This window comes from Balaenoptera borealis (genome assembly GCF_965194805.1).
Source record: "Balaenoptera borealis genome assembly, chromosome: 20".
Classification (NCBI taxonomy): domain Eukaryota; kingdom Metazoa; phylum Chordata; class Mammalia; order Artiodactyla; family Balaenopteridae; genus Balaenoptera; species Balaenoptera borealis.
In genome coordinates, this window is record NC_138879.1 from 53640798 (window position 1) to 53668363 (window position 27566).

Here is a 27566-nt window from a genome sequence, read left to right on the forward strand (position 1 = left end):
GCCATCGCGGTTTTATACCTGTAAAGGCTTTTAGTATGAACTGCTCACACTTGCTCTCGTTCTCTCACAAATCCGTGCGTGCTGTGTTTAAACCCAGTGCCAAGAAGCACCAGGCAGGTGGCCTTCCTGCCAGTGTCTGTGGACAGAGGTCCCAGAGCCGGCCCTGTGGCCAGGGCTCAGGAATGGGACCAGGCTCTGTCAGAGTTCCCAGGGTTTAGGGAGGAACTCATTTTGATTTCTCTATTTGTAAGAAAAAGGGATCGGGCTCAAGTAAACGGTCCCTCACTGAGGGACCTCCTCCTTCACCGACTGCTGGATCATCCCCTCATGGACATGCATTGAGCTCCACTGTATACAGGACCAGGCCAGCCACACCCGGGCCCTCACCACTTGCACCTCCTCTGCACGCCTGTTCCCAACCTACAGAAAACCAAAGTGAGACTCTCTGCTCAAAGCTCTTTCTACGGACCTGTCCGTGCCTCAGTTTCCTGATCTAAAAATACCTTTCTTGCAGGGTTAACAAAAGGCTTGGATGATGCAGTGATGCCTGCAGCAGTGCCGGGGGCTCAGGAAGTACCTTGAAGGGCGTTGGCGACAATCCACCGTTCACCTGCCTCAGCCCTCTGGCAGGATCCTTGTTACTTACTAAGCCAACATTTACAAGACATTTTTTATGCCCTTTCTGTCTCTCTCAAAATCTACCACTAGCTTTTTGTTTGTTTTTACCGAGAAGGAACTCAACCAATGTTTGCTCAGTGAATGTGCTGTGAACCCCTGAGGCTGAGGATGAGGAGGGGCCTGGGGTGACTAGAACTTCTGAGCTGGTGGAGGCTGGGGTCTCCAGGCACCCACGTGCTTGGAGGCTTGCCAGAGGGTCCTTGGAATGGAGGCTTCCTCTCTAATGCTTTCCAACAGGCGGGGACCCAAGAGTGGGTAATGAAATCACTTCAGGGATTCACAACCAGAACAGCCTTTTAAGTGAAATAGACTAGAAGAGATCAGAGCTCATCCTTGGGAGAGGGTGACTTTCATTTCCTAAAACTTGTCTCAGCTGTGTGTGTGTGTGTGTGTGTGTGTACACAGGCTTTCATATAAAATGCATTTTTTATTGTAGGTCCCAGTCAAAAAAGTTTGGAAAAATGCTGTTTTAATAACAGGCAGAAAGACATTATAGAAGAGCCTCAGCTTTTGAGGAAGTCTGAGGCTCAAATCCTGACTCAGACACTTACTAGCTGACTGTCCTTGGGGAAGTTACTTGGCCTCTCTGACCTTCAGTTTCCTCATCTGAAAAATGGGGGTAAAGTAAGGTAATGTATGTTCATGCAGCACCTGGCACAATCAAGGCAGGTGGTTTTAACCTTTTCCTTTTTTTTTTTTTTAAGTCTCAGACCCATTTAGGAATCTGATGAAAGACCCTTAGCCCTGAAAAAAGAGGCTGTGCACAAAACACGACCACCCCCCCCAAACTCCTCCCTCCCCAAGAGCACTCACACAGTGGAGCTGCGATGACTCCTAGTGGACAGGCCCTGCTCGGCCCTCACCAGTCGCTGGTAGGAGATTCCTGTGGCCAAAAGAACAAAAACAAAAAAACAGTTCACGGACTTACCTGTTCCTTCAGGAGCCTGGCACTGGAGAATCTGGCTGGGAGTTCACGGATGAGGGACAGGACAAGGGGCAGATTAGGCCCATTGCCACCAGGGTCTTTAACAGTCTGATTCCCAGGCCCCACCCGCCCTGCAAAGCTTCACTCTTCAGAGACTGCGGGGCAGGGCACCCTGGGAGGAGACCGAGGCCCCTGAAGCGGCTGGGTCTCCTGCTCTCCAGCTGGTCCTGGTTCTCTCCCTGCAGACCTCCCCGGGTCCCGGGTGACCTCCTGCAGTGGGTGCGCCAAGCACCCCTCAGCTCAGCCTCAGCTCCGGCCAGCCCCCAGCCTCCCCCTCAGCCTCCCGGCTCCGCTTCCCACATGCTCTCGGGGGGCCCGTGGGCCTGCCTGGCGCTGTCCCTCTCTAGGGCTGAGCCTCTGCACCAAAGACCCCCTCCCCGCCTTCCTCTCTGGCCTCATCCACCTCTCTGTCACCTCTGATTCAAATGTGCGGAGAAGAAACTAGCCAAACTTTTCCCTTTTTCCCTGCAACTTGACTCAATTCCGTAGCTGTAAAAGTACGTATTCAGTTCTGCGTCAGCTACGGTGAGGCTGTCACACAATAGCTCGCGCTGCTCACTGATGAGGCTGGGATTCGGGGGGCAGGCAGCCTCCTTGTTAGAGCTTGGACATCGTCACAGGGGCCCTGCCAGGTGTGGGCCGGGTGTGAGCTGGGAGCAGAAAGGCAGCCCCTTGGAGGAATCAAAGCCAAGGCTGGGGTTAGAGACGGCTGTAAACAGAAGGGCCGTGACTTTTGTTTAGTGAATGGCCGAACATTTCCAATTTATGGTATTCCAACTTAGGGCCTAATTGCTCTGCTTTGGGGGCCTTTCATTTGGTGTGTCTTCCATGTAATTGTCACATGTTTAGATGTTAATGTTATGTCTATTTTGACAGGAAAGTCCCTGAAACAGGGATTACTATCAGGACTCAGGACGCCATCTGGTGGCCGCTCACAGACATGACAGAGAAAAGTCCCCTCGTTGCCCCTTCAACTCCCAACAAAGTGCTGCAGGAGTGTCTCCAGCACCCCGGGTCTCCCTTCCCCCCAATCTCCCCGACCCCCAAAAGACACAGAGAGCAAAGTCTTCTCTTGACCCGTCCACACTTTTCTTTTACCATCTGATGTTTTTAACGGGTAACCCACGCCCTGCTGACCCGCTGCCGGCCCCGCCCCATTTCTGACGCCGTAAACGCAGGCCAGGCCGGGGCCACACTCCCGGGGCTACTGTTGGCCACTTTCTCCTTGAAGCCTGCTCTTCCCTTTAGTCTCCACGACGAGGAACATTCTCTAACCTCCTCTATCTCTCCACCTGCGCATCTTAGGATGCTTTAATGGTCTCATTTGGGGATGATGGCATCATTAGCGCTGGGAGCTGCTGTTTGCCTGATTTTGTTGTATTAGTGGGGGACCCAGAGGGCGCTGTTTCCAGAGCTGGTTGGCCGGTGCTGAACAGCCCGGATTCCAGCGGCATCCGCTGAAACTCTCTACCCCTCTCCCAAAGACAACCATCAAATCCCCCCACTCCTTGGCTTCTCTTGATAACGGACCTCCACTTATTGGGGAACCTCAGGGCATTGGGCGCCTCTCTCCCTTTGACCTTCACCCCTCCTACCCTGGGCATCTCGGCAGACGGGAACACTTTTCTGGGACTGGCTTTCTTAGACCAAGGCTGGCCCAAAGGGCTGAACAAAAAACCCACCTAGGCGGTTCCGTGTCAGGTCCTAATACGTAGGCAATGGAAAGGGCCCCCTCACACGGGCAAGGGATGGGTCCTAGGCGGTTCCGTGTCAGGTCCTAATACGTAGGCAATGGAAAGGGCCCCCTCATACGGGCGAGGGATGGGTCCTGGCAGTTGGGAGCCGATGGTGGGCAGCCATGGTGAAGTTCACACGCCTTGCCCAGGCACGTGAGCCCCTTTGTAACTGAGCTTTGTTTACCCACCTGAGCTTCCCCTCTTAATTTTTAAAATTATTTTATTTATTTTATTTTTGATGGAAGTATAGTTGATTTACAATGTTGTGTTAGTTTCAGGTGTACAGCAAAGTGATTCAATTATACATATATATATCTACCTATTCTTTTTCAGATTCTTTTCCATTATAGGTTATTACGAGATATTGACTATGGTTCCCTGTGCTATACAGTAGGTCCTTGTTGGTTATCTGTTATATATATAGTAGTGTGCATCTGTTAATCCCAAACTCCTAATTTATCCCTCCCCCCCCTTTCCCTTTTTTAGAGTGGTGACTAGAAATGGCCATTCTGCACAGGACAGCCGACTAGGAAGACAGAGGATGCGTGACAATCACCCTGGTGCCACCGAGCAGGAGCTGGTACCACACTGACGACACTCTTACAGAACGTCCACGCTGAGGGCATGACATGGTGCCTGGGCATCCGTGCGGCGGGCAACAAGAACGTTGTCCGGGTCTGCTGGCTGTCTTCCCCTGAGAAGGTGAGCGCCACGATTCCACGGAGTCCTCAGGGCCAGCACGAGACAGGAGAGGCCCCGCCTTAGCTGCATTTCAGTCCCAGCCTAGGAGACCATGCTGTGTTCCTCTCCTGACCCGCACCGGACCCCGACACAAACCCTCCCAACAGCTGGCTTCCTCTTATGCTTTCCTCCCTTCTGGGGTCCCCTGGGCAGCAGTTTCCTGACCTTCATCTCTGCGACGGGCCTGGGCTCTAGAGAGTCTGCGGGGATCGGGGACTCAGGCCGTGAGGCCTCGGCAGGCCCTGGGCAGGAAGGTGAGGCGCGGCCTCAGGTGTGAATAAATCCAGGGCGGGGAGGATGTGGAGGGTGGGAAGGGATGTGGCCTGAGCCAGGTCAGGAAGGCGAGAGGAAAACACAGGGGAAGGAAACCACTGGGCAGAACTACACGCACACAGAGGGGATTTGGTTCTTGGCATAAATAGGCCAATGTAAAAAAAAAAAAAAAAAAAAGACATATGCTGCAGTGACCCCCTGGAACAGCCCGTGGGATGGACGAGGCCTCAGCCTGGCACAGTCTCCAGGCCTGGGGGTGGGTGAGGCGAGGCCTGCCGCCCCAGCCCTCTCAGCACCCTGCTGACAGTCACCCAACAGGACCAGTCCAGGCCTTCCAGCCCCTCTTACTAGTAAGTCACACGTGGTAGAGACTTCTGGGCATCTACCCAACACCCACCCCCTTCTTCACCAACGGGACACGGGGCGATGTGCCCGGTTGATAAATCACACTTCTCAACCGCCCTTGCAGAAGGAGTTGGGTGGTGCCTCTGGAAGACCCCTCTTTGCAACCCCCCCTCACTTCTTCCTTTCTGTTAACTGGAATAGGGGCATGATGGCCAGAGCTCCAGCAGCCATCTTTGACCATGAAGTGACTTGAGGACGATGTTTCCTGTTAAGGATGGTGGAGCAGAAAGATGGGAGGAGGCTGGTCCAGAATGTTCGTGGGACCACTGTGTCAACCCTGGACTGCCTTCTTCCAGATTTTTTTTAATGTAAGAGAAAAACAAACCCTTATGAGTTTAAGCCACTGTTATTGTGGGCTGTTATAGGCAGCTGGCTAAGTCCTAACCAATCACAGCCTGTGATTTCTGGAAGAGGTGCCCTCCACTCTTTTCCTCAAACCTCCCTGTGATATTGTGATATGATAAGAAACATATATGTGGTCTTCATCCCAGTTCCTCAGACAGAGCTCCTAAAACTTGTTTTCCTGAGGAAAGTGAGTGATTACGAGTGAGAGGAGCATCTTTTGTTATTCACAACGAGCCCCCTTAAACCAGACCTGAGTTTATGCCAATGAGGTGGCTCTTGGTGGGCCCCGAGGTAGCTTCTAGATGGGGGCTGGTTGCCTGAAGGAGCCAACCACGTGATTGCCTTCCCCTCCTCCCTCTAGGAGGAGCTGGAGGTTGAGTTAACCACCAATGGCCAAGATTTAATTGATCATGCCTCCATAATAGAACCTCCATAAAAACCTCAAGCTATGGGGTTGGGAGAGCTTCTGGGTAGGTGAGTGCATCCATGTGCCATGAGGGTCATGCACCACAACACCACAGGGACAGAAGATCCTACACTAAGGACCTTTCCGGACCTTGCCCTATGTACTTCTTCATCTGGCTATTCACCTGTATCTTTTATCATATCCTTTATAACAAATCAGTCAATGGAAGTAAAGTGTTTTCCTGAGCTCTGTGAGCCATTCTAGCAAATTAAAGAACCTGAGGAGGAGGTCATGGGAACCCCCGATTTATAGCTGGACAGTCAGAAGTAAGGAACTTGGTATCTGAAATGGGGGTGGTCTGTGGCCTGAGCCCTTAGCCCGTACGGTCTGCCAAACTCCAGGTAGTTTGGGTCAGAACTGAACTGAATCGCTGGATGCCCAGCTGGGGCCTGGAGAACTGTTTGGTGGGTGTGTGGGGGAACCCCACGCATCTGGCGTCAGAGTGTTCATTCTGTAATGACGGCACAGAGGCCCACCTACAGCCAATGACGTGTGATGTTCTTTCAAGGGGTGTAAACCTTTCATTCCATAATCACAGATAAAAAGTATAAAATGCAAATTCTTTGATCAGTCATGTCCCAGAGAAACATACTGCCACTGAAGAACATTCAGAATTCACCTGCCACCAGCTGAGAGACAAAACTGACTAATCCAGGTTTGTTCCTGCTTTGAAAGGAGGTCAAAGGGTGGGCACGTGCTCAGAGAAAGGAAAAAGGGCAGGAGAAGTTGCCCAAGGGGGGAGAGTGCTCACCAGCTGGGACCGCCCAGGGCCTTTCACCACACACAATCCCCTGCCTATGCCTCTTGGTAGAAACACAGCTTCATGTGAACATGAGAATGTGGTGTTTGGAGTCAAAGAATATGGTTTCTGGAATCAAATGGACATGAGTTCAAGTGGTAGAACTCTTGTTAGCTATGTGACCATGGGCCAGCTAAACTGTCTGGCCTTCACTTTCATCGCCTGAAAGATGGGAATAATAGTAACTCCCCAGGGGGATGTTCTGAGGATAGATGACACTGACCCTTAGCAGTGCTGAATGCACTGTCAGCCCTCAGTGAAGGCAACCAACGCCATCACTGCCATCAACATCCTCCTCCTCATCAACATCCTCATCATCATTATCATCAGCATCATCCTCATCAACATTATTATCATCATCCTCATCATCCTCATCCTCATCCTCATCAACATCATCATCATCATCCTCATCATCCTCATCCTCATCATCATTATCATCAACATCCTCCTCCTCCTCCTCATCATCCTCCTCATCAACATCATCATTATCATCAACATCATCATCATCATCGTCAACACCATCAGCAGCAGCAGCATCAACATCATCATCATCATCATCAACATCCTCCTCCTCCTCCTCATCATCATCCTCATCCTCATCAACATCATCATCCTCATCAACATCATCATCATCAGCATCATCATCCTCATCATCATCAACATCCTCATCCTCATCATCCTCATCATCATCATCAACACCATCAGCAGCAGCATCAACATCATCATCCTCATCCTCATCATCATCATCATCCTCATCACATCATCCTCCTCATCATCAACATCACCAACAATTGCAGTCCTATTTTTTTAACTTGAAATATAGTTGGTTTACACTGTGGTGTTAGTTTCAGGTGTACAGCAAAGTGATTTGGATTCTTTTCCATTATAGGTTATTACAAGATACCGTATAGTTCTATGTGCTACACAGTAGATCCTTGTTGTTTATTTTATATATAGTAGTTTGTATCTGCTAACTCCAAACTCCTAATTTATCCCTCCCCACCCCCTTCCCCTTTGGTAACCATAAGTTTGTTTTCTATGTCTGTGGGTCCGTTTCTGTTTTGTAAATAAGTTCATTTGTATCATTTTTTTAGATTCCACATGTAAGTGATATCATGTGATATTGGTCTTTGTCTGACTTCACTTAGTATGATAATCTCTAGGTCCACTCATGTTGCTGCAAATGGCATTATTTCATTCTTTTTTATAGCTGAGTAATATTCCAGTGTGTGTGTGTGTGTGTGTGTGTGTGTGTGTGTGTGTGTGTGTGTGTATCACATCTTCTTTAGCCATTCATCTGTTGATGGACACTTGGGTTGCTTCCGTGTCTTGGCTACTGTAAATAGAGCTGCTATGAACGCAGTTCTACTTTTGACAAGGGGGCTCAGAGAGCTTATGTAACCTGTCCAAGGTCATCAGCTAATAAGTGACAAAGCACAGGTCTTTGTTATCTGAAAGCCCATGTTCCTTCTCTCACATTTGACTTCATAGCTAAAGCAAGAATCATCAAACTTTTCTGAGTCTTGGTTGTCTCATGCACAAAATGGGAGTAATGTTGCTTTTCCCTCTTACTCCACAGGGCTGTGGTCTGGGTGAGATGCAATCATGGAGCTTTGGGTGCTTTGAAAACTGCAGAGTGACTCACACATATGATGCTCACTGTCACCCCTCAGGATGACAGACCAATTCTCTGCAGACAAGTATTATGGTCTGCACAGCTGTGTGGGCATAGAGTAAATACTCAACAAACATGTGGGCTGAACCCAAGAGGGGTGTGGTGGGCAGGACCCAGAAGCACTGACGTGAGGTTTCCTGCCACCCCCAGATGGAGGCAGTAGGCGACCCTACTGGGGGTGGAGTCAGGAAGAAGGGGGAGGCCCTCAGGCTTGATAACCTGCCCGCTTCCTCTGCCACCCAGCCACATCAAAGTGGGATAAACTGTTTCCCTCATCTCCATGGCAACTGACTCCCCAAGGCTCCATGGGTGGAGGGCCCAGCTCCCCAGGTCCCGTGTCATCTTCTCCCTGTGACCTGGCCAAGATCCGTCTATTAAGCTAATACCACCCCAAACCCTACTGTCCCCAGCAATGGGAAATCAATATAGGCCAGCATTCATCCTCACAAACTGCTGAGAGGGAGACATTCTTATACTCCCATTTTTACAGATGAGGAAACTGAGGTTCCTATGACGTTAAATGTCTTGCCAAAGGCCCCACAGCCCCAGGATTTGAAACGGCGATGGGCTAGTACAAAGTACTGGTAACCACCAAGTGATTCAGCCTCAGCCTCTCCCCAAGAGCTCATCGCAGGGCCTCCATTCCCGCCCCTCTCCCTTCCTCCTATTGCCTCTCTCAGCTGGGGTTACTGGGGATGGAGCTACTCAGCAACAAGGCAAAACTATTACCACGTGCCTTTACAAAAATCACACCAAAGCACTTCCTAACTAGCCCACTTAAGGGTTATGTAAAAGGAGCTAATTTGGTTTAATTTACTACTTGCTATTACTGAGGGCTCAGGTTCTGTGAAGTTAGAGGTTCACTTGTGGATGTGAGATGAGTAATTTTTGCTCGCTATAAAAGATAACTTCAAAGGTTTTTTTCCCCTGTATGATGTTTTATTCTCCCATATGACGTTAACTAATTTTGTATCTAATTCTGCCATCTTTTTGTGGCTTAGATGAGAAATATATTTCAGTTTCTCATATCCTCCTTTAAACCAGCCCTCCCACCTTGCTGGTCCCCTCAGTAACGAACTGAATGCGTTTTGACACAGGCTCGCTATACATTTGTATGAGTGCTAGGTTTTTTTTTAACTGTTTGAAAATGACTCTCTGACACAAGAAAGAGCTAATGGTTTCCTATTTCGGTTCTGCTTTCCCTGGAAGAGGAGGCGTTCCTGGCATGAGCAGCCTGGCCTGAGCGTCCCCCTCCAGGCATTTGCTTCGGTCCCCAGCATACCTGAGCCCTCACAGGGTCCCAGGGGCAAGGCCCAGGGGAAGACCCTCAGCAGTGAGGGATGAGGGTGCCAGGAGTCCTCCCTGCTCTGAGTCCAAGGACCCTCACTCCATTTCCATCTCCAGTTGCTGCTCTGCCTGGCTCTTGTCCCCCAAGCCTAGAACCCCACGTCCCCGAGTCCGGGTCTCCCCACAGCCCGTATCCGCCCCTTGGCTCCACATCTGCTCACTGGGGGCTGCTGGGAGCTGAGTTCCTGCTCAGCTGCCCACAAAAACATCTCAAGGCATAGCGTGCATCCAGCTGAGGGGAGACAGCTGGCTCCACTTGAAACTGGGAAGCGGTCCCCCTGCACGCAGGTGACAGACAGCCCTCCCCCAGGACAACCTCTCCTTTACCCATTTCAAAGTAAAGTCATTTAGATCTTTGGTAGAGACTGAAGGTCCTGCCAAGGCATTTGCATTTTAAATCCTTTCCGTCTCATTATAGAAAGGAAGAAAAGCTTTGCGTTCTTGTTAAAGGAATTCTGGTCACCAGCAAGAAGCCCAGAAGTGATCTAGATCTGTTTGTTTGGGGGGTGGGTAGCGGGGAGCAAGGGAATGAAAGAGTTTAAATTGGCTTGTTCATTTAGGGTGCCTTGGAAAGCTAGGTTGCCTGACTTGTCTATTCGCCATGTGCCTCAGCACCTTTCCTAGTCCAACCCCTTCTCCTGAAGGCCTTCCTGATTTCTTAATTCTTCCACCCAAGTCTCTACCAGGAGGTAAAGTCCATGTAATGGGTAGACTTTGGCTACCCTAGCCTGTGCCTGTTCAGCTCTTAGTGCCTGTAACAACGGACAGCTGACTGGTTGGGGGAAGACAGATCAGCTGACTGGTTAGGCAAACAGATCAGTTGATTGGTTGGGCAGACAAATCAGATGATCAGTTGGGGAAGGAAGTCATAAACCTCTCTAAAGGCATTTTCATATAAAGCTTCAGTCCTGTGCTTTCTAGGGTCCCTGGATTATTAGGGAATAAGATTTGGTACTTCTGTCCTGTGTGTATTTAATGCACATGATGAGACTTAGACACTCCCAATACTAAACAGGGTCTGGTGCATATACAGATTTAAAAGAAAAAAAAAAAAAAAATGGGATTACAACATACTTAGTATTGGGGGAGCCTGCTTTTTTACTCAACACGTTACTCAACATCTTTTCATCTCAGTAACCTTATTTCTATGATCTCATTTTTAATAAGTGAGGAGGATTCCACCAAATGACTTTGCTACGATATATTCAACTACGTACAATATTTAAGTTTTTTGGAATTGGTTGATTATTAAAAAGAATGCAGCAATGAACATCCTTGTAGCTAGGCTCATGTAACCTATTTTTCCTCCATTATTTTTATGGTCTTTTTTTTTTTTTTTTAATTTTATGGTCTTGATTTCCACACTTAAACATTTAATCCATCTGAAAGTTATTTTTATGTTTGCAATAGAACTCAATTTTTTTTGAGATAGAATTTTAAACCCCTCCTTTTTTTGGTCTGTCAATTATCATGATACCATTTATAAATGACCAATTGTTTACATCACTGATTTGAGGATGCTGCTTTGTCATATAATACATTTTTATACATTTAATCTGTTCCTTGCTATTTTATTTAGTTCCATTAATTTTCTATTCTTATACCAACAGTGTACTATTTTAATAACTATAGCCTTACAGTATTTTTAAAGACCTAGTAGAGAACTATCCCATTCTTACTCTTCCTTAAGAATACATAAGTACGTAATAAATCCTACTGTAGAGCATTTATTCTGTCCAATAGACTTTGTTAAATTTAAAAAAATATTATTGGTATTTTTGACTGCAGTTACATTTATTTCCATAATACCTGATGTTATTACAATATTGATTCAATCCAGCAATGTCTCTTAAACTTTTTATCCTTCAGTAAAGTTTGTTTTCTCTATGTAGGTTATTCCCATTTCTTTATTTATCTTATATTTTTAGTTGCTATTGCAAATTGTTTTTTTCCACATTATGCTTTCTTACTGGTTGATGCTATTATATAAGACAGCTCTTGGCTACCTGATTACTAGTCTGACAATGCTTTGGGTTATTCTCTTAGTCCTGACAGATAAGCAATTGTTTGGTCTCTAAGTAATTAAAATTTTACCTTCCTGAAAGAAGAAATATTCTTTCTTTCTTTATTTATTTTTCATGGGCAAAATACCTACAAGCACGAAGAGGAAGATTATTGACTTAATAATGGAACGCTTCTAGTGGGTTGTTACCTTATTAAGGACCCTTCTATATATTAATAGTTTCCACATATTAGAGGGGCTTTGAATATCAGGAATGGATGTTGAATTTTTTTTTCATTTCTTGTTTTTTTTTTTACCTTAAATATTTTTATTTGGAATGGATGGAAGTTGAATTTTATCAGACATTTCAGAGGCATCTACTGGGATGTCTGTGTGACTTTATTCCTTTGAGCTACTGATGTGATGAATTACTCTAATATGGGACCACCTCTCAGTAAATCATACTGGATTGTGTTTTTCTGGCTCTACAATAGTTTTGTTAGACCTCATTTTCATGTCTGCTATAGCACCTGCAATTTCTCAGGAACTCCTTTTCAGAATCCACATATGAAAACTTGGACAGTACCCAGGCCCTTGCCCACACTTGTCGTGGTGCCCATCTACCTGTTCATTCCTGGTACCAGCCACCTTCCCCGGCCGGAACTGAGTCCACTCACACATGCATTCCCCTACGTGTTCCGGGGTAAAGAGAACAAACACGGGCCTCTTGTCAACACTGTGTGGACTTCTCTGTCTGACCTGGGCAGCCTCAGAGACCCCCTGGCTAACCAGAGCAGAGGCACAGGCCAGGAGGTGGGGTCTCCTTGCCCTGAACCCCTGCTCAGCTACCCCTAGGCGTTCCTCCTTGAGTTACTGCCGGTGTTTGCTGCCGCCTTCAGCCATCTGATGCTGATGCAGACATGGAGTACTCGAACCATGACAAGGGACTCCAGGCTGGTGAAGCAGGCCACGGGCAGAGACGAGCTGAACGATATGAAGTGAGGGGGGTCATAGCCAAGGCCCAGTTTCAGAAAAGCTGGAAACCTCCTGACCGCATGGTCCCTGCCCCACGTGCGTGCCACCTCAACACTTACCTGGGGCCTTCAGTTCAGCATCGATGAAGGTGAGCAGTTCCTGGCAGATGCTACAGTAAGGAACGGGCCAGGTCAGGAATCGGTGGTAGGTTTTGGCTGCTTTCAGAAGGAGATCTGAGTCTGGTGGGAAGTGTGGAGTCTGGGATGGAGAGGGAGTGGCAAGCAGAGAGGTCCGGGTGAGATAAAGCTCACTGATATTCCAGAGCAGACTCTGCTCCTTTCTGGAATGTTCCACAAAGGGCACACATTTCCTGGCAGCAGTGTGTCCCGGGACGAGGGCAGGCAGAATTGAAAGTTACCCACAGGAATTGAGTTACAGATGGGCAAGATGGTGCCCAAGGATGTCTCTACTACAGGGGCCTTGTTTTCACCAAACATAACAATTTACCAAATACACAAGAGGGCCTCTCTGAAAAGCTGTCACCTTGGAGGTCATCCTAAGTGGTGCCACTGCTGCCACTCCTTTCGAGGAACGGTCTTCAGTGCCTAAGCCGCCTTTATTTAAACATCCTCACGAGAGGCCAATGTTTATTCTTTGAAGTGGACTGACTCAAGGTAGTACTTGGAGTCATTTGATGCCACCGGTCTGGTGAACAGGGGGTGACGGCACTGGGGGAAACTGACCACTCCGGTACAAAAGGAGGTGGACATCACATGTCTTTAACAGAATCTCTCCTGTGGTTTGTGAAAGGGCTGTGACCGCATCCCCTCCGTGGGTGCCCAGATACTCCAGGCATGAGGGCGTCCACGTGGAGTTACTGGAGGCCTCTCAAATGGCTAATCTGAAGCCATCAGAGGGGTGACACCCACCTGAAGTGTCACTGGTGGACAGTTTCTCTCTCTGTGTGTTTATCCTCTGAGCTGTGAGGGCTCTGCCCCCTCCACGGAGGCTGCTCTTCCCTCCCCTCCCCAGCCTCCCCCAGCCTGGCCCAGCCGGGAACTTACACAGAGGACAGTGGAGGAGAAGAGCAGGGCCAGGGGGGCGAGGAGGTCATAGGTGCCCTTCTCTTGGACCTGTGCGGGGGACAGGAGGGGGGAGGCTCGTCACAGGTGCACAACCGAGCACTGCCCTCTCCTCTATTCCTTTCTTTTCTTTTTCTTTTTTTTTTTTAAGTGAAAAGTCATGTAATCACAAGACAAACATTTAGAAAATAGAAGTAAAAAAAGAAACACCCCACGACATCCCCCTTCCAAACTCAGCCACAACTAATATTTCAGTGTACTTCTCCTTACACCATTTTTCTCAGTATATTTTCCTCTGCAAAGTTGTCATCATTGGGTGCATATGTTTACGCTTCATGTCTTTTACATACAATATTATAAATGGATTTCGGTTTTGCTACATCATCTCTAAGACCATGTTTTTCCCCCTCCTAGTTATATATTTGTCTATTATTTATGTTGTAAATATGTGTTCCACTTTGTTGCTGGTCTTTGAATTTTACGGATTTTTTTTTTATGTACGTAAATTACAAGTGTTAACTTTTTCCTTTATGGATTTTCGCTTTTGCATGCAAGGTTCATGTAAATATTCATATATGTTTTTTGTTCTTTTCTTGGAAGCTTCATTTTCTTAAATTTAAACCTTTAATCCACCTAGAGTTCTGTAGAATATGAATTTGGAATCTCACTCCATATTTTTGGAAACGTTTAATCAATTTTCCCTAAACCATTTAATAAATTTTACCGATGCAATTTTTTTTTTTTGGCGGCTCTGCAGGCTTGCAGGATCTTAGTTCCCCAACCAGGGACAGAACCCGGGCCCCAGCAGTGAAAGTGCTGAGTCCTAACCACTAGACCACCAGGGAATTCCCTGCAATTTTTTAATATATTAAATTTTTGTTTCTACCCTTGGATACTATCCATCATTTTTATTACCTATATAATACTCCTTCTGGTAGATCTCCATAATTTATTAGCTTTAGACACTTGAGATTATTTTCTTGCTATTTTAAGTAGCTGTGCAGTGAAAATCTTTGTGCACACTCCTTTTTCTATAATTTGGATTATTTATCTTGGATAGAGCTCAAGAAGTGGAATGAGTGGATACAAGACTATAAACATATTTATGATCTTCGAAATGTATCGCCAAATTTCTTTCCAAAAGAATTTTGCCATTTATAATACCGTGTATGTATGAAAGTGCCATTTCACTACACCCTTCCCTGCATTGCTTATTATAATGTTTTTGTGAATTTGCTAGGCAAAAGCTGTGTCATTATGGTTTTCATTTACATTTATTTTACTATAACTGAAGCAACATTTTCCATATTGTTTAAAAGTTCTATTTATTCTTTTGTGAATCATCTCTTTGATAGAGCTCACCCACCACACCACAAACAAGCATGTATAGACACAATTTAGAATTCTTTGGTCAAAAGACTAGTGGTCTCCCAACCCATTCTGGAATTCATGGGTGTTGAAGAAGCAGAGAAAGCCCCACCACCTCTGCTGTGCCTGGTGACGGCAGCAGGATCAAATAGAATTCTCCTTCATGGTCCTGAATAGACCATGTGTCCAGTACACTTGCTGCTTGGCCCCTTCTATAAAGTCCTCCCCTGTTGCTATACAGTAGTTGTTCCTTTATATTTGGGTTTATAAGATAAGCACTTCAGAGGTGGTTTAGCTCTTCTGAGTTGGTCTCCTTGTGATCAGGGTATAAAAGCACCAGGTAAATGGTGGTGCCAGAATTGAAACCTTGGGTGTCTTGATAAACCAAGACTTTTTTCTTAGAGGTAAAGGGACATCTGAGAAAGACATGTGTTTCCCAACTCAGTCACGTATTTAAAAATAAAAATAAAACATAAAAGAGCCATTCTCTTTAGGGACTCGTGCCTGTTCTGGAACCCCTGCCCAAGTCAGGTTTGTTTTCTTGTTTTTTTAAAAAAATTTTTTCGGCCACGCGGCATGTGGGATCTTAGTTCCCCGACCAGGGATCGAACCCATGCCCCCGGCAGTGGAAGCGCAGAGTCCTGACCACTGGACCGCCAGGGAAGTCCCCCAGATCAGCTTTAAACACATCCCTCTTCGGAGTCATAAAAGCCTGTTTACTGAACTGTTAGAGGAGGTCTCGGTTTACCTCTCCCATCAGTTTTCTCTTTTGCATCTTTGTTCTTCTGCGTCTTTTGCGGGAAAGGAATTCGGTAGCGTGTCTTCCCTCCCTTGTAATCGACACCTTGACTTACAAGCAATGTCTGTCTTAGGAAGCAGATTAAACTCGGGACCCTGGCTCACCCAGCACATGCTCATAGCAAAAGGACCACGCCCCTTTCTGAGGCCTTCAATCCACAAACACCACCGAAGCAGAGAACTCAGGCTGCCCGTGCCTCCACCAAGCCCCCTGGTGGTCCAGGCACCCCAGAACGGACATTCTGTGGGGACCTATTTCTCGACTCTGTGAGGCTGATCCCAGCGCTGCCCTTCAAACCCAGGCCGAGCCCTCACCTCGCGGGTTTTCTGCAGGATCTGCTCCAGGAGGATAAGGAAGTGGCCTGGATCCCTGCTCACCAGCTCCTGCAGGCTCCAGCAGTTGAGACACAGCCCAGCTGCAAAGGGAGGGAGAGGCCAGGGGTCAGTTGTGGGTTGGAGGGAAGTGGCAATTCCTGGGGCTGCACTGGGGCATTCCCTTCTGAAGTAAGAGTCTCAGGGAATTCTGGATCCACACACTCGACCCTATTATGCCCCATCAAGATAATGATAAGTTTCTTCTTCCTGCATAGACAGGAGGCTCAAGAGACACAGAGAGGGGCTGGGATCTCCCTTAGAAGCCAAGGACTGGCCACGACTCTGCTCCCTGTGCCTCTGGAGAGCACCAGCTTTCCCACATCCTCCGAGATGCAGGGAAGGGGCACAGAAGCAGAGATCGCCACCCCAGGACACGAGGCTGAGTCTGCAACAGGCATGGGACCTCCCGGAACTGCTGGGCAGTGGAGCCCGGGAAAGGGAAGCGCCATTCACTTCTATCTCGAAAGCTATGAGGAGCGCTTTGTCGCTCTGTAACTTCCCCAGACTTTCTCATTTTACAGGCAAGGCAGGTGAGTCCTGAGAGGCTAAGGGACTTGCACAAGTTCCTACAGCCAGTGAGAGACAGTTTTAAGTCAGATCTGCTTAATTCCAGAGGCCAAGGACAGCCTCTGAGAGGAGGTGACATTTAAGTTGAGACCCGAATGAGAAGGAGCCAGCTCTGCATAGTTCTGAGGGAAGAATTCCAGGCAGCAAGTGCAAAGGTCCTGAGGTAGGAAGGAACCAGTTATGTTCAAGGAGCATGGGTATCTATCTCGTGGGGTAGTCAGGGAGGCAAGTGAGATGTGGAAAATCTTTATGAGCATAAGGAGTTATTAAATTAATCTCCAGCCTTGGAGACAACTGCCCCAGCCTGCAGATACCCCTGTTTCTCAGTCCTGGGGATCATGGAACATGGAGGCCTCCTATTCCCTGAAGTTCTGCTGAGATTCTCCATTGTTCCATGGGGAAGAGGAGGATGGGGCTGTGGAGAAAACCAGAAACCAGGAAAACAGGAGAATTCTGGGGAGAACTGTCTATAAAAACCCAGCTGCCCTTTTGAAATCAGCAGTGTGGCATTTTTAAGCTGGTCCAATACCTTCTGCAGGGAGCTACGCTTCTAGCACATGAGGAGGATGAGGAAGACAGCATGGGGGAAAGGAGAAACTGCCACCCACCGAGGGCGACTCTCCATCAGGTGCTGCGCTGAGCACCTGCCCAAGTGAGGTCCGGGGAGTCACACACACAGGGCTGGAACCGGAACCTGCCAGTTCCGTGCCTGAACCAGTGCTCACCACAGCCCCTGAAGCTCCCTTGGGCCCCAGATGCGCCTCCCCGGCCCCCTGGGACCTACCTGACCAGGAGGCGGAGCGGCGGCTGAGGCTGAGCCCGTGCAAGCAGCGCTCCAGGGCGTGCTGGATGCGGTCCTCCGTGCACGTCGTGGCCCCTGGCTGCATCCTGAGTCATCGCCTGCGTGGGGGACAGACGCTGGTCAGCCTGGAGAACCCCGGACTCGAGAAGCACGTGGCCTAGCAGGGCAGCTGGCAGAGACAGCGGGCACTCACAGCCGGTGCCATCAGCCAGCTGCCTCCAGGGCTGGACCGGCTCCTGGGCTCCTGGCGGTGCCGCTCAGAACGGCAGGACGGGGCACGCCTGTGGCCCAACAGCACAGGCTACGGGAAGTGAGGGGTGGCGGGGGGAGTGGAGAGGTGCGGCCCTCGCCCCCACCCCAAGGCAGGGGTGAGCGGCTGCAACAGCCCAGGGAGTGCCTGCGGCGTGACCAGACCCCAGTGCTGGGCAGGAGGACTTCAAAGGACAAATCAGGATCACGTGGGGGACTTTCTCTGAATTTCCAGGCCTGCATGCCCCACCCCTCAGGGATGGCCAGGGAGCCTGTTCCTGCTGACAAGGTCACAGAGCTCCCCGCCAGTGTGCCGGGGGCTCTGATGCTGGGGCCCGGCAGGGGCTGCCTTCACACGTGCCAACACCTCCGCCCCGCCACACCCTCTGCTTGGGTGCCCAGGCCACAGGCCCCTGGTCCTTTTCTGCCCTCACCTCCACTTTGGCCATTTTTCTTTGCTGTCTCTGAGGCTTAGCGATGTTACCAGTTATTCAAAGACCTTGCTTGGCTTGGTCTTTCAAAGAACCCCCTTCTGGGAATTCCTCTGGGAACTCCCTGGCGGTCCAGTGGTTAGAGGACTCCACGCTCTCACTGCCGAGGGCCCGGGTTCAATCCCTGACTGGGGAACTGAAATCCCACAAGCCACACGGCACAGCCAAAAAAAAAAAAAAAAAAAAGAACCCCCTTCCTTCCCCTATCCTACTGAGGAGAGAGAACCGGGGTGTTTAGCTCAGGCTGGAGGGCTGCTGAGGACGAGATCTAAGAAGGGGTTTTAGCACCAGGTGGGGAACCATGCCAAGGGCCACATTCTGAGAGCCTCCAGCAGGGCCAGCCCAGCTTCACAGTGATGTGTCTGGGCTCCTGGGTCCCTCAGGAAGCTGTGACAGGTAGTGCAGTGCAGCAAATAAGCCTGGCCTCTGGCATCAACAGACTTGGATTCAGATCTCAACTCTGGTATTTGCTAGCCATGCAAATGGGCAATTTCTTTAAACGTTTCTGAACCTCAGTTTACTGATCTGTAAAATGGGTGTGACAATGGTACTAACCCCCCAGGGCTGTTGAGAAGATTAAATGCCACAGTGGATGCACTGAGCGAGCTTTCAAGACACGAAAGTTGGGACTTCCCTGGTGGCACAGTAGTTAAGAATCCACCTGCCAATGCAGGGGACAAGGGTTCGAGCCCTGGTCCAGGAAGATCCCACATGCCGCGGAGCAGCTAAGCCCATGCGCCACAACTCCTGAGCCTGCACTCTAGAGCCTGTGAGCCACAACTACTGAAGCCCGTGCGCTTAGAGCCCGTGCTCCGCAGCAAGAGAAGCCTCCGCAATGAGAAGCCTGCGCACCGCAACGAAAAGTAGCCCCCGCTCACAACTAGAGAAAGCCTGCGCGCAGCAACGAAGACCCAACACAGCCAAAAATAAATAAGTTTAAAAAAAGAAAACAAGACACGAAAGCTCTCCTGTTAACAGTCTTTGCCACAAGCCCACTTTCCCTTGGGAATTTCACTGCATTCACCCTGTCCAAGCAGATCCCCATGGCTGGCCGGTCAGGCCAGGTCATTGAAGGAAGTCGAGGAAGCAGTGGTCCAGCTCTGTGGAACAGGGGATGGACCAGGAAACCACAAGCAGAAGCACAGAGCTCAGAGCTGAGCCATGCAAACGACATGCAAAGAGCTAGGAAATCCTACCCTGGACCCAGCAGGCAAAACCTCCCACTTCCCCAGCCAGGGAGGAACCAGGCACCCAGAGAAACAGAAGCCCTTTGTGAGCTGCCCAGCATCACTTCACTTCGGTGACATCCCTGGGATGGCACGGGGGTGGGCACACGGAAAGCAGCACGCATGCGTTCATTCTTCCATGGATTTACTAACCCTTACTATGTGCCAGGCACTAAGGACACAGCAGTGAATGAAGCAGGCGTGCCCCGTGGTAGGAGACAGACAGGGAACGACCTAACAGACAAAGAAAGAGGTCACGGCAGAGGGGGATATACGCTGAGAAGAAAGTGATGGTGCTGGGAGGGGGCCGAGTCGGGGGGCCCCCTTCAGGTCGTTGGGAGGTCAGGAGAGCCTCTCAGAAGGGACATTTTAGCTGGATGAGGAGGCCAGGAGAGAAGTGAGGGTGAAGAATGTTCCAGAAAGAGGAGGTAGCAGGTGCAAAGGTCTGGGTGCAGGAATGGACCTGCCAAGGGCTGAGACCTGGAGCACAGGGCCCAGGACGGACCAGCCCCCCAGGTCACCCACCTTCCTGCGGCTGAGGTGGCAGACTGAGATCAGAAACACTTTCACTGGTGAGTCAGGACCATGGACCTTGGGTGTTTCCATTAGTGGCACCTGGATGTCCAAAGACATCCTTGGGCCCTTCTAGGGCAACTTTCATGGTCACCTTAGGGCCTTCTGTGTGCCAACTCTTCGTGTGCAGTCCAGACAGGGGGTCTGTGGACCCTGAGCCACACCAGGCAGACGTCAGGCCCCTCCTCCCTGGGGGTGCCGGTGCCCAGCATGGATGCGTGTCCTTGGGCAGGCACACTCAGGATGCGGCCTCGCCCTTCTGCCTGCAGTGGCCACCCAAGTGCAAGCCCCTCTTGAGCTCGGTCCTGTGCAGGCTCAGGGCTGACGGCACCCACTGGAGGAGCTAGAAGACCAGGCACCTTCAAAAGGATGAGTTTGGAGCGTGAATGGCCGGCCCAGACGTCATCAGCAGGCCTTGGTCCCCACAGGTTGATTCCTCCCCGATCAGCCCCCGGGGAGGTGCTCTGAGGAGGAGCTAAGGGGCAGCCCCGGGGCGGGGCGGGGCTGGGAGAATCAACGCCAGAAAAAATCCACTAGGATATAAAGCAGGACTTCCGAAATCCCAAATGGCAGGTGAGGCCCAACTCGTAAGCACAGAAGGCGCTCAACGACCCATCTGCTAAAGAGCTAAGAGTCACCGTGAGCTGTCAGGGACGGGGGCCGGCAACCACGCTGGGGGGCTTGCCGGGAGGTACGGGTCCAGAACTGGTACAGCTGCCCACTCCCCAACCCCTGTCAGTACAAGAGGACTGGGAAGAGAGGAGGGTTTGTCGACCATTCCAGAGGGTCCTCCTTTCTCGCCCCAAGGCCAAGGGCAGAGGGGCTTAAAGAGAATCCCTTATTCAGACGGAACACCTGCCAGGAGGGGATGCTGCCATTTTGTTCTCAGCTCACTCTCTATCCAGCCAGCAAACGTACTTCCGGGCTACTTGGGAGCCATGGGAGGCCTAAGAGGAGCGGAAGGGGCGGCTGGCAGGCTCCCTGCTGGGTAAGGCAAAGATGTGCGCTCCTTGCGGAAGGGTGGGGGTGGCGGTAGATACTCGGATGAAAAGCTAGACTTGAGCTGTTTTGTTGATTCTTCACCTGGAGGGCCCCCAGCCGGGTGAGGGAAACGTAGCAGTAAGAGGCCGAAGGTTGGACCACCTCTGGGGGAAGCTGGAGGGAGCGTGGGCACTCTGTGGCACAGAGAGGTTAAACAACTTGCCTAAGGTCACACAGCTAGGAGGTGGCAACGCGGGGAGTCTGGCTCTGCCTGCCGCGCTCGGCACAGTCAGATGCAGTTACCGGGAGACAAATAAAACTAATTCATGTTTCTACCCCAGCGAGTGCAGGCTCAGTTAAGCGAGGGCAGGCGTTCCCAGTTGCCGGGAACCTTGAGCCGCCGTGTCTGTCCACTGCAGCCCTGCCTCCTCCAGCAAGAGGACCAGGGTCCACAGAAGCAACAATCTAGGCTGGACCGGGCGATGACCATGGTGGCTTGAGGGGCCCAGTCATTCTGTAGCTCAGAGCGAGGGCTGAATCCTGTGAACTAGGTTTGAAGATCCCTCTGCCCAGTCCCTGCTGCGACAGACAAGTTGGCTGTGTCACAAAGCAGGAATGAGTCACCCTGCCCTATTGTGTCGCAGTGTAACTGATACAAAGGCAAGATGCAAATGAACATCGTCAGCCGACATCACTTCTGCTGCACCCCTATCCTTAGAGCAGTGTCCTGGGGCTGCTGCGAGCGGCCTGCACAGGCTAAAGGCTGCCCCCCAACACCCGCTCCAGTGCCCGTGGCCCACGCCTCTTCCCTTCTCTGGGCCCCGAGGGACTTTCCCATCTCCTGGCCTCAGTGTCCTCTGCTGTTCATTGGAGACGATCAAGACCTTATCCTCAGGCACTGGGCAGAGTTCCCGGTGTGCCCCCCCTCCCTGGCATCCTGAGGCCATCTAGAGCTTGCCCTGGGTCTTCAGAGAGGCTGGACTTGCCCAAGGCGCTGGGCTGTGGGAGCCGAGGGACGGGAGCCTGGCCGGGGATCCTCAGCTGAGCTGCCCTGGGGGTAAACCCAGCACCCCGCGGCTCGCCACCTGGCCCTCTGGCACGCTCATTTCTGTTTGATGAGTCAGTCATCAGCCGCTTCTGGTGACTTGTCAGCAGAACCCCAGTGGCTTTGGGGCGGAGATGAATGGGGAAGAGGTGGCACCTCTCCCTCACCAGGATGATGCCTTTTCTCAAAGCCTTGGTGGGCAAGGCCTGGTTTCCCCTGGCATTCCCCTCCCAACCCCCGTTGCCACCTTACTAAAAGGAGCTCGAGTTGTGAAATTCCAGCTGCTGCCAGGAATGGGAATGCCCCCCGCCACAGTGGGGTAGCGTTGAGACATTCAACAACGGGGCCTGCTGCCACCTCCAACTTCCTCTTCTGAGACAGTAAGGATGAGTCCTACTGGGGACCCTGAACAAGACAGTGAGTCCTGGAACTGTCGGGGGAGGGGGTTGGGGGAAGGGGGTGCCCAAGGGCAGAGGGAGACCGCCTCTTCACACGTTGACATGACCTGTGATGCAAGACAGGGGTCATCTCCCGTCCTGGGCAGGACTAGTCAGAGGGGCAGGGCCTGCCTGGGTCCAGCTTCCTGATGCAGCCCCCCATGCAGCTGGGAAGAAACCTTCTTTTCTTGGGGGACTTTGTGCAAAACAGCAGAACTGGAGGGTCCACATCTCCTAGGGAGGGAAGTATGGGCCAGGGTCTGGCGGCACCCCGCACTGCTTCCTTGGTGTTCTGGAATATTCCAGGCCCATGCTTTGAAGACTCAGTCCCACAGGTGGACGTAAGAGAAGCACTAAGGCATGTGGTCCTGCGCTGACCCCACTCGCTTCAGTCCTGGGTCACTCCTCCCTCTCTCCCTTGCTATTGTCCTCTGTGGCTTGACCTCCCTTCTCTGTCACCACTCTCCTCCTCGTAAGGCAGAATCTCTTCTACAAACTAATTTTGTAAATTTTCATTTCTAATACAGGAAGGATACAGCAGAAACCAAAGAGACTGAGGTGAGATGGGGGGAGGATAAGGGAATGAGATGGGGGGTGAGGAGGTGCAGCGCTTTTCTGGGGATACCTTCATATACGGCTTTGACTCTTAGAACCATAGCAATATTTTACATACCCCAAATGAAATAAATAAATCGACCAGGATATGGGGAGGCACGGGGGACAAAAATGGGAAACAAACAACAAATTAACTGCACTATAAATGATTAGCATAACCACATTGAAAGGAATGGGGACTACAGGAACTAACTTGAGTAACTTTGGAAAGTAGTATTTTCACTGGATACTGTAAGGCTAAAGACAAAAAGAACCACATACAAATACTGTGTTCTAGTTACTAAATCTGTTTCTTATAGGGATGTGGGTTAAAAATCCTGCAACTTCTTCATGTGTATGCTAGGACTGAACAAATAAGTAAACAGATCACAGATAATGAGAGCCAGTTTCTCACTGCTGGAGAAAGAAGTTACAGATAAGGAAAAGGGAGAAGTCTAGAATGAACCACCTTATGGTGTTGGACTGGAATTGGAGAAATCAGTATCAACTCATGGTTTTTCATGCATATTCAGATAGATACATATAGAAGTGAAAAAAAGATGTGTGTGAGCTTGGATTAATATGCATACATATATTTTCTAGCTCTGTCTGCGGAGAGAGCCTAGAAACAATGACTTCCCAGTAACAATGAGCACACCTAGTGCCCAGACCCTCGTTTCTAAATATCATTCTCCAATCAAAGGAACCAGGGCTCCTTAGAGAAATGGCTGATTCTAGGACTGGGACAGGAAATATAGAAGTTAAACCTGAAGACCTGGAACATCTTGTAGAGTCAGAAAATAAGTCAGTACTTGGAAAAGGATGGGGAATGTCAAAAGGACATGGGAGCCAGCTTAAAGGAGCTTCCAATGGCCAAAGCCAGGACAATTTGAACAACTAAATAATGAAAGTGTTGGATTATAATTCATAGGATAAAATAAATACCCGTGAGTCTACACTACTGTCATAAATAATAAACTAAAAAAAGTAAATGGAGGGGAAGGGACAGGTCTTCTTTACAAAAGAATTCCAATTAGTAAACACGGGAGGAATGAGAGAAATACAAAATGACCATTAGACAAACACCACGGTAATAATTACTGCAGGCAAGATCCACCAATGGATGCTAAAATCTGTGAGTGAAAATCTGAGAGAAAATGAGAGATTTCATGGTCTCAGAGTATTTCCCCCAAGAAACTGATCAATTACAAAATAAAAGAAAACAATAACTTCACAGTGGAGAAATCCAGCACTGCCTTAACTTCATGACCAAACTTAATAGCACCAATAATAAGACATATCAACATCACATATCCCCTGATATCCTGATATGCTGCACTGAAAGGGACATAACATCACTTCTGTGGGATTCTTGCCAAAAATTCCTAACCACATAATCTAATCATGGGAAATCATGCGAAACTGAATGGAGAGAAATTCTATAAAATAACTCATCAGTAACTCAGCAAAGAGTCAAGGTCATAAAAAATAAGGCACGACTGAGGAACTGTCACAGACTGGAGGAGACTAAGAAGACTCAAAAACTAAATGCAATGTGGGATCCTGGACTGGATTCTGGAACTGAAAGGGGAGGTTAGGGGAGACACTGGCTAAAATCTAAATAAGGATTTGTACCAATGATCATTTCCTGGTTTGGATAACCGTACAATGTCATATAAATTGTAACATTAGGGGAAGCTTGGTGAAGGGTATATACCTGGATCTATATAACCCTTCATATAGTTACATAGCCTTATATACCCTTTCTGTATCTTTCCAGGTGGTTATCCAAAGTTTCACTGCCCTTCATGAACTTGATTTAACTGCTATTTAATGAAGAGTCACAGTTCCTAATTACTGGACCAGTACAGATCTGGCTGCCTCAAAATCCCCTAACCCCATGTTCCTAAACTGGGGTTGAGAATCTCTGGGGCTTTTAGAGGGTCTCTGAGGGCTTTCTGGAAGAATGCTTAAACCGTATTTTCATTTCCATGGCAATCTAGGAAAAGTTAGTAGTTAATCTATTCTGGAATATCTTGATAACACTATGACCAAATGTTACCATAAAATGTTGATGTATTTGCGTCTATCACCAATTTGGTGTCCCCTAAAAGGACAGGGCATGCCAGGTGTGTTCCTGGGGTCTGCGAGAGCTGCAGGTTGAGCAGAATGAGTTAATAAGTGGAAAACGTTTAGATTAGTGCCTGGTACATAATAAGCATTCAATAAATGCTATCTATTAGCTATCGGGGTGCCTCCTTAACGTATACATTTCAACTCCAGGTGGCTTTGAGATCAGACCAAGAAATAAAACACTCCCTGGATGATTCTGATGCATAGTAACGTTTTCTATTTTACAAATACACTCACACCCGTATCCCCACCACACACATGCTAGGCTATACACTAGACTATAAGACTGGGAAAGCACCTTAGAGACCATCTAGTGCAACTCTCCCATTCTACAGATAGGAAAATGGAGGCTCCAAGCAATGAAGGACTTGTTCAGATTAGAAAGTGGCAAATCTCATAAGATCCAGCAATCCCACTGCTGGGCATATACCCAGACAAAACCATAATTTGAAAAGATACATGCACCCATATGTTCATAGCAGCACTATTTACAATAGCCAAGACATGGAAACAACCTAAATGTCTATCGATGGATGAATGAATAAAGAAGATGTGTATATATACAATGGAATTTACTCAGTCATAAAAAGGAATGAAGTCATGCTATTTGCAGCAACATGGATGGACCTAGAGATTATCATACTAAGTGAAGTAAGTCAGAAAGAGAAAGACAAATATCATACGATATCACTTATATGTGGAATCTAAACAGATTCACAGATAAAGAGAATAGATTTGCGGTTGCCAAGAGGGGAAGGTAGTGGGAGAGGGATGGATTGGGAGTTTGGAATCAACAGATGCAAACTAATATATATGGAATGGACAAGCAACAAGGTCCTACTATATAGCACAGGGAACTATATTCAATATCCTGTAATAAGCCATAATAGAAAGGAATATGAAAAAGTATATATATGCATAACTGAATCACTTTGCTATACAGCAGAAATTAGCACAACATTGTAAGTCAACTATATTTCAATAAAATAAATTTTTAAAAAAGAAAGTGGCAAATCTATAACTAGAATCTGAGTCTAGAACCCCAGGACAGTCATGGCACCCTCTGGCTTGGGTGAGAATCAGACACCACTGCCCGGCAGTGAGTTGAGTGACCTCAGCTCCTCTCCTCAAGATTAATTTTAAATACTTTTTCAAATTTCTTACAGAGTTTTTGGGCTGTGGAGGTATTCAACCTCTGCACATGTCAACTTTGTAAATTTAGGTTTTCTGACAGTATCATTCATTTCAGTCAGATTTTAAAATTTCTTAGCAAGAATCTGTATCTAGAATTCCTATATAATTTTTTTAGATATTTATTTATTTTATTTATCTATTTTGGCTGTGCCAGGTCTTAGTTGTGGCACGCGGGATCTTTAGTTGCAGCATGTGGACTTCTTAGTTGCGGCATGCATGCGGGATCTAGTTCCCCGACCAGGGTTTGAACCCAGGCCCCCTGCATTGGGAGTGTGGAGTCTTACCCACTGGACCACCAGGGAAGTCCCTAAAATTCCTATATACTTCTTTAAGTTATTATTTTTTTTAATTTTTATTTATTTATTTATTTATGGCTGTGTTGGGTCTTCGTTTCTGTGCGAGGGCTTTCTCTAGTTGCGGCAAGCGGGGGCCACTCTTCATCGCGGTGCGCGGGCCTCTCACTATCGCGGCCTCTCTTGTTGCGGAGCACAGGCTCCAGACGCGCAGGCTCAGCAGTTGTGGCTCACGGGCCTAGTCGCTCTGCGGCATGTGGGATCTTCCCAGACCAGGGCTCGAACCCGTGTCCCCTGCATTGGCAGGCAGATTCTCAACCACTGCGCCACCAGGGAAGCCCTTAAGTTATTTTTTAATCTGTGATTTTAGCCCCTCTCTTAATCTGAATGTTGTAACATTACGTCTTCTTTCAAAATACAGATAAAATATTTGTGTTAAATATTTTTATGCTGCATCACAATTCCTGAAATGATTATTTTTTGAAATTTACAGTAAACATCATAACTATGATGATAATAGTTTTTTCTGGACAGTGGTTTTAAGTTCCATTTATTTCATTGCTTGCTGTTTTGTACCATGTCATCCCTATTTAAGAGTTCTTTATTTTAATCCATTTCTTGCTCAGCCAGGGTATTTCGAGTAACTCCAAGAACAGTGTGAGGGTGAAGTACTTTCTGAGACTTCATGTGTCGTGTGTTATTCATGGAGGCTCACTATGAATTACAGCTTTGCTAATTATAGATTTGGCATAATTCATCATTTTTCCACCCTCAAAATGTTTATAGAAAGCCAAAATAATCCACTGAAAAATGGCTCTCACAAAGAAGAGAATTAGGTAAGGTGGCTGGATACAAATTAAAATAGAAATTAATATTGTTCAGTCATACAGACGAAAAACAGAAATGGTGTTGGAAAAAAAAGACCCACATA

The 27566-nt window shown here is 48.5% G+C and overlaps 1 protein-coding gene across 3 annotated transcripts in view; it reads right to left on the minus strand.

The window, feature by feature from the left end:
- The window catches only part of PIK3R5 (phosphoinositide-3-kinase regulatory subunit 5), an 82383-nt gene that overhangs the window by 13597 nt on the left and 41220 nt on the right, over positions 1-27566 (minus strand). For all 3 annotated transcript variants that reach the window (XM_082372892.1, XM_082372893.1, XM_082372891.1), the window contains exons 2-6: positions 17402-17517; positions 15991-16091; positions 13492-13560; positions 12547-12685; positions 1492-1561 (exon numbers count right to left, since the gene is read on the minus strand). In XM_082372892.1, the coding sequence (XP_082229018.1) occupies positions 1492-1561; positions 12547-12685; positions 13492-13560; positions 15991-16091; positions 17402-17504 (482 nt within the window). In that variant the 5' untranslated portion in view covers positions 17505-17517. The remainder of the gene's footprint in view (positions 1-1491; positions 1562-12546; positions 12686-13491; positions 13561-15990; positions 16092-17401; positions 17518-27566) is intronic.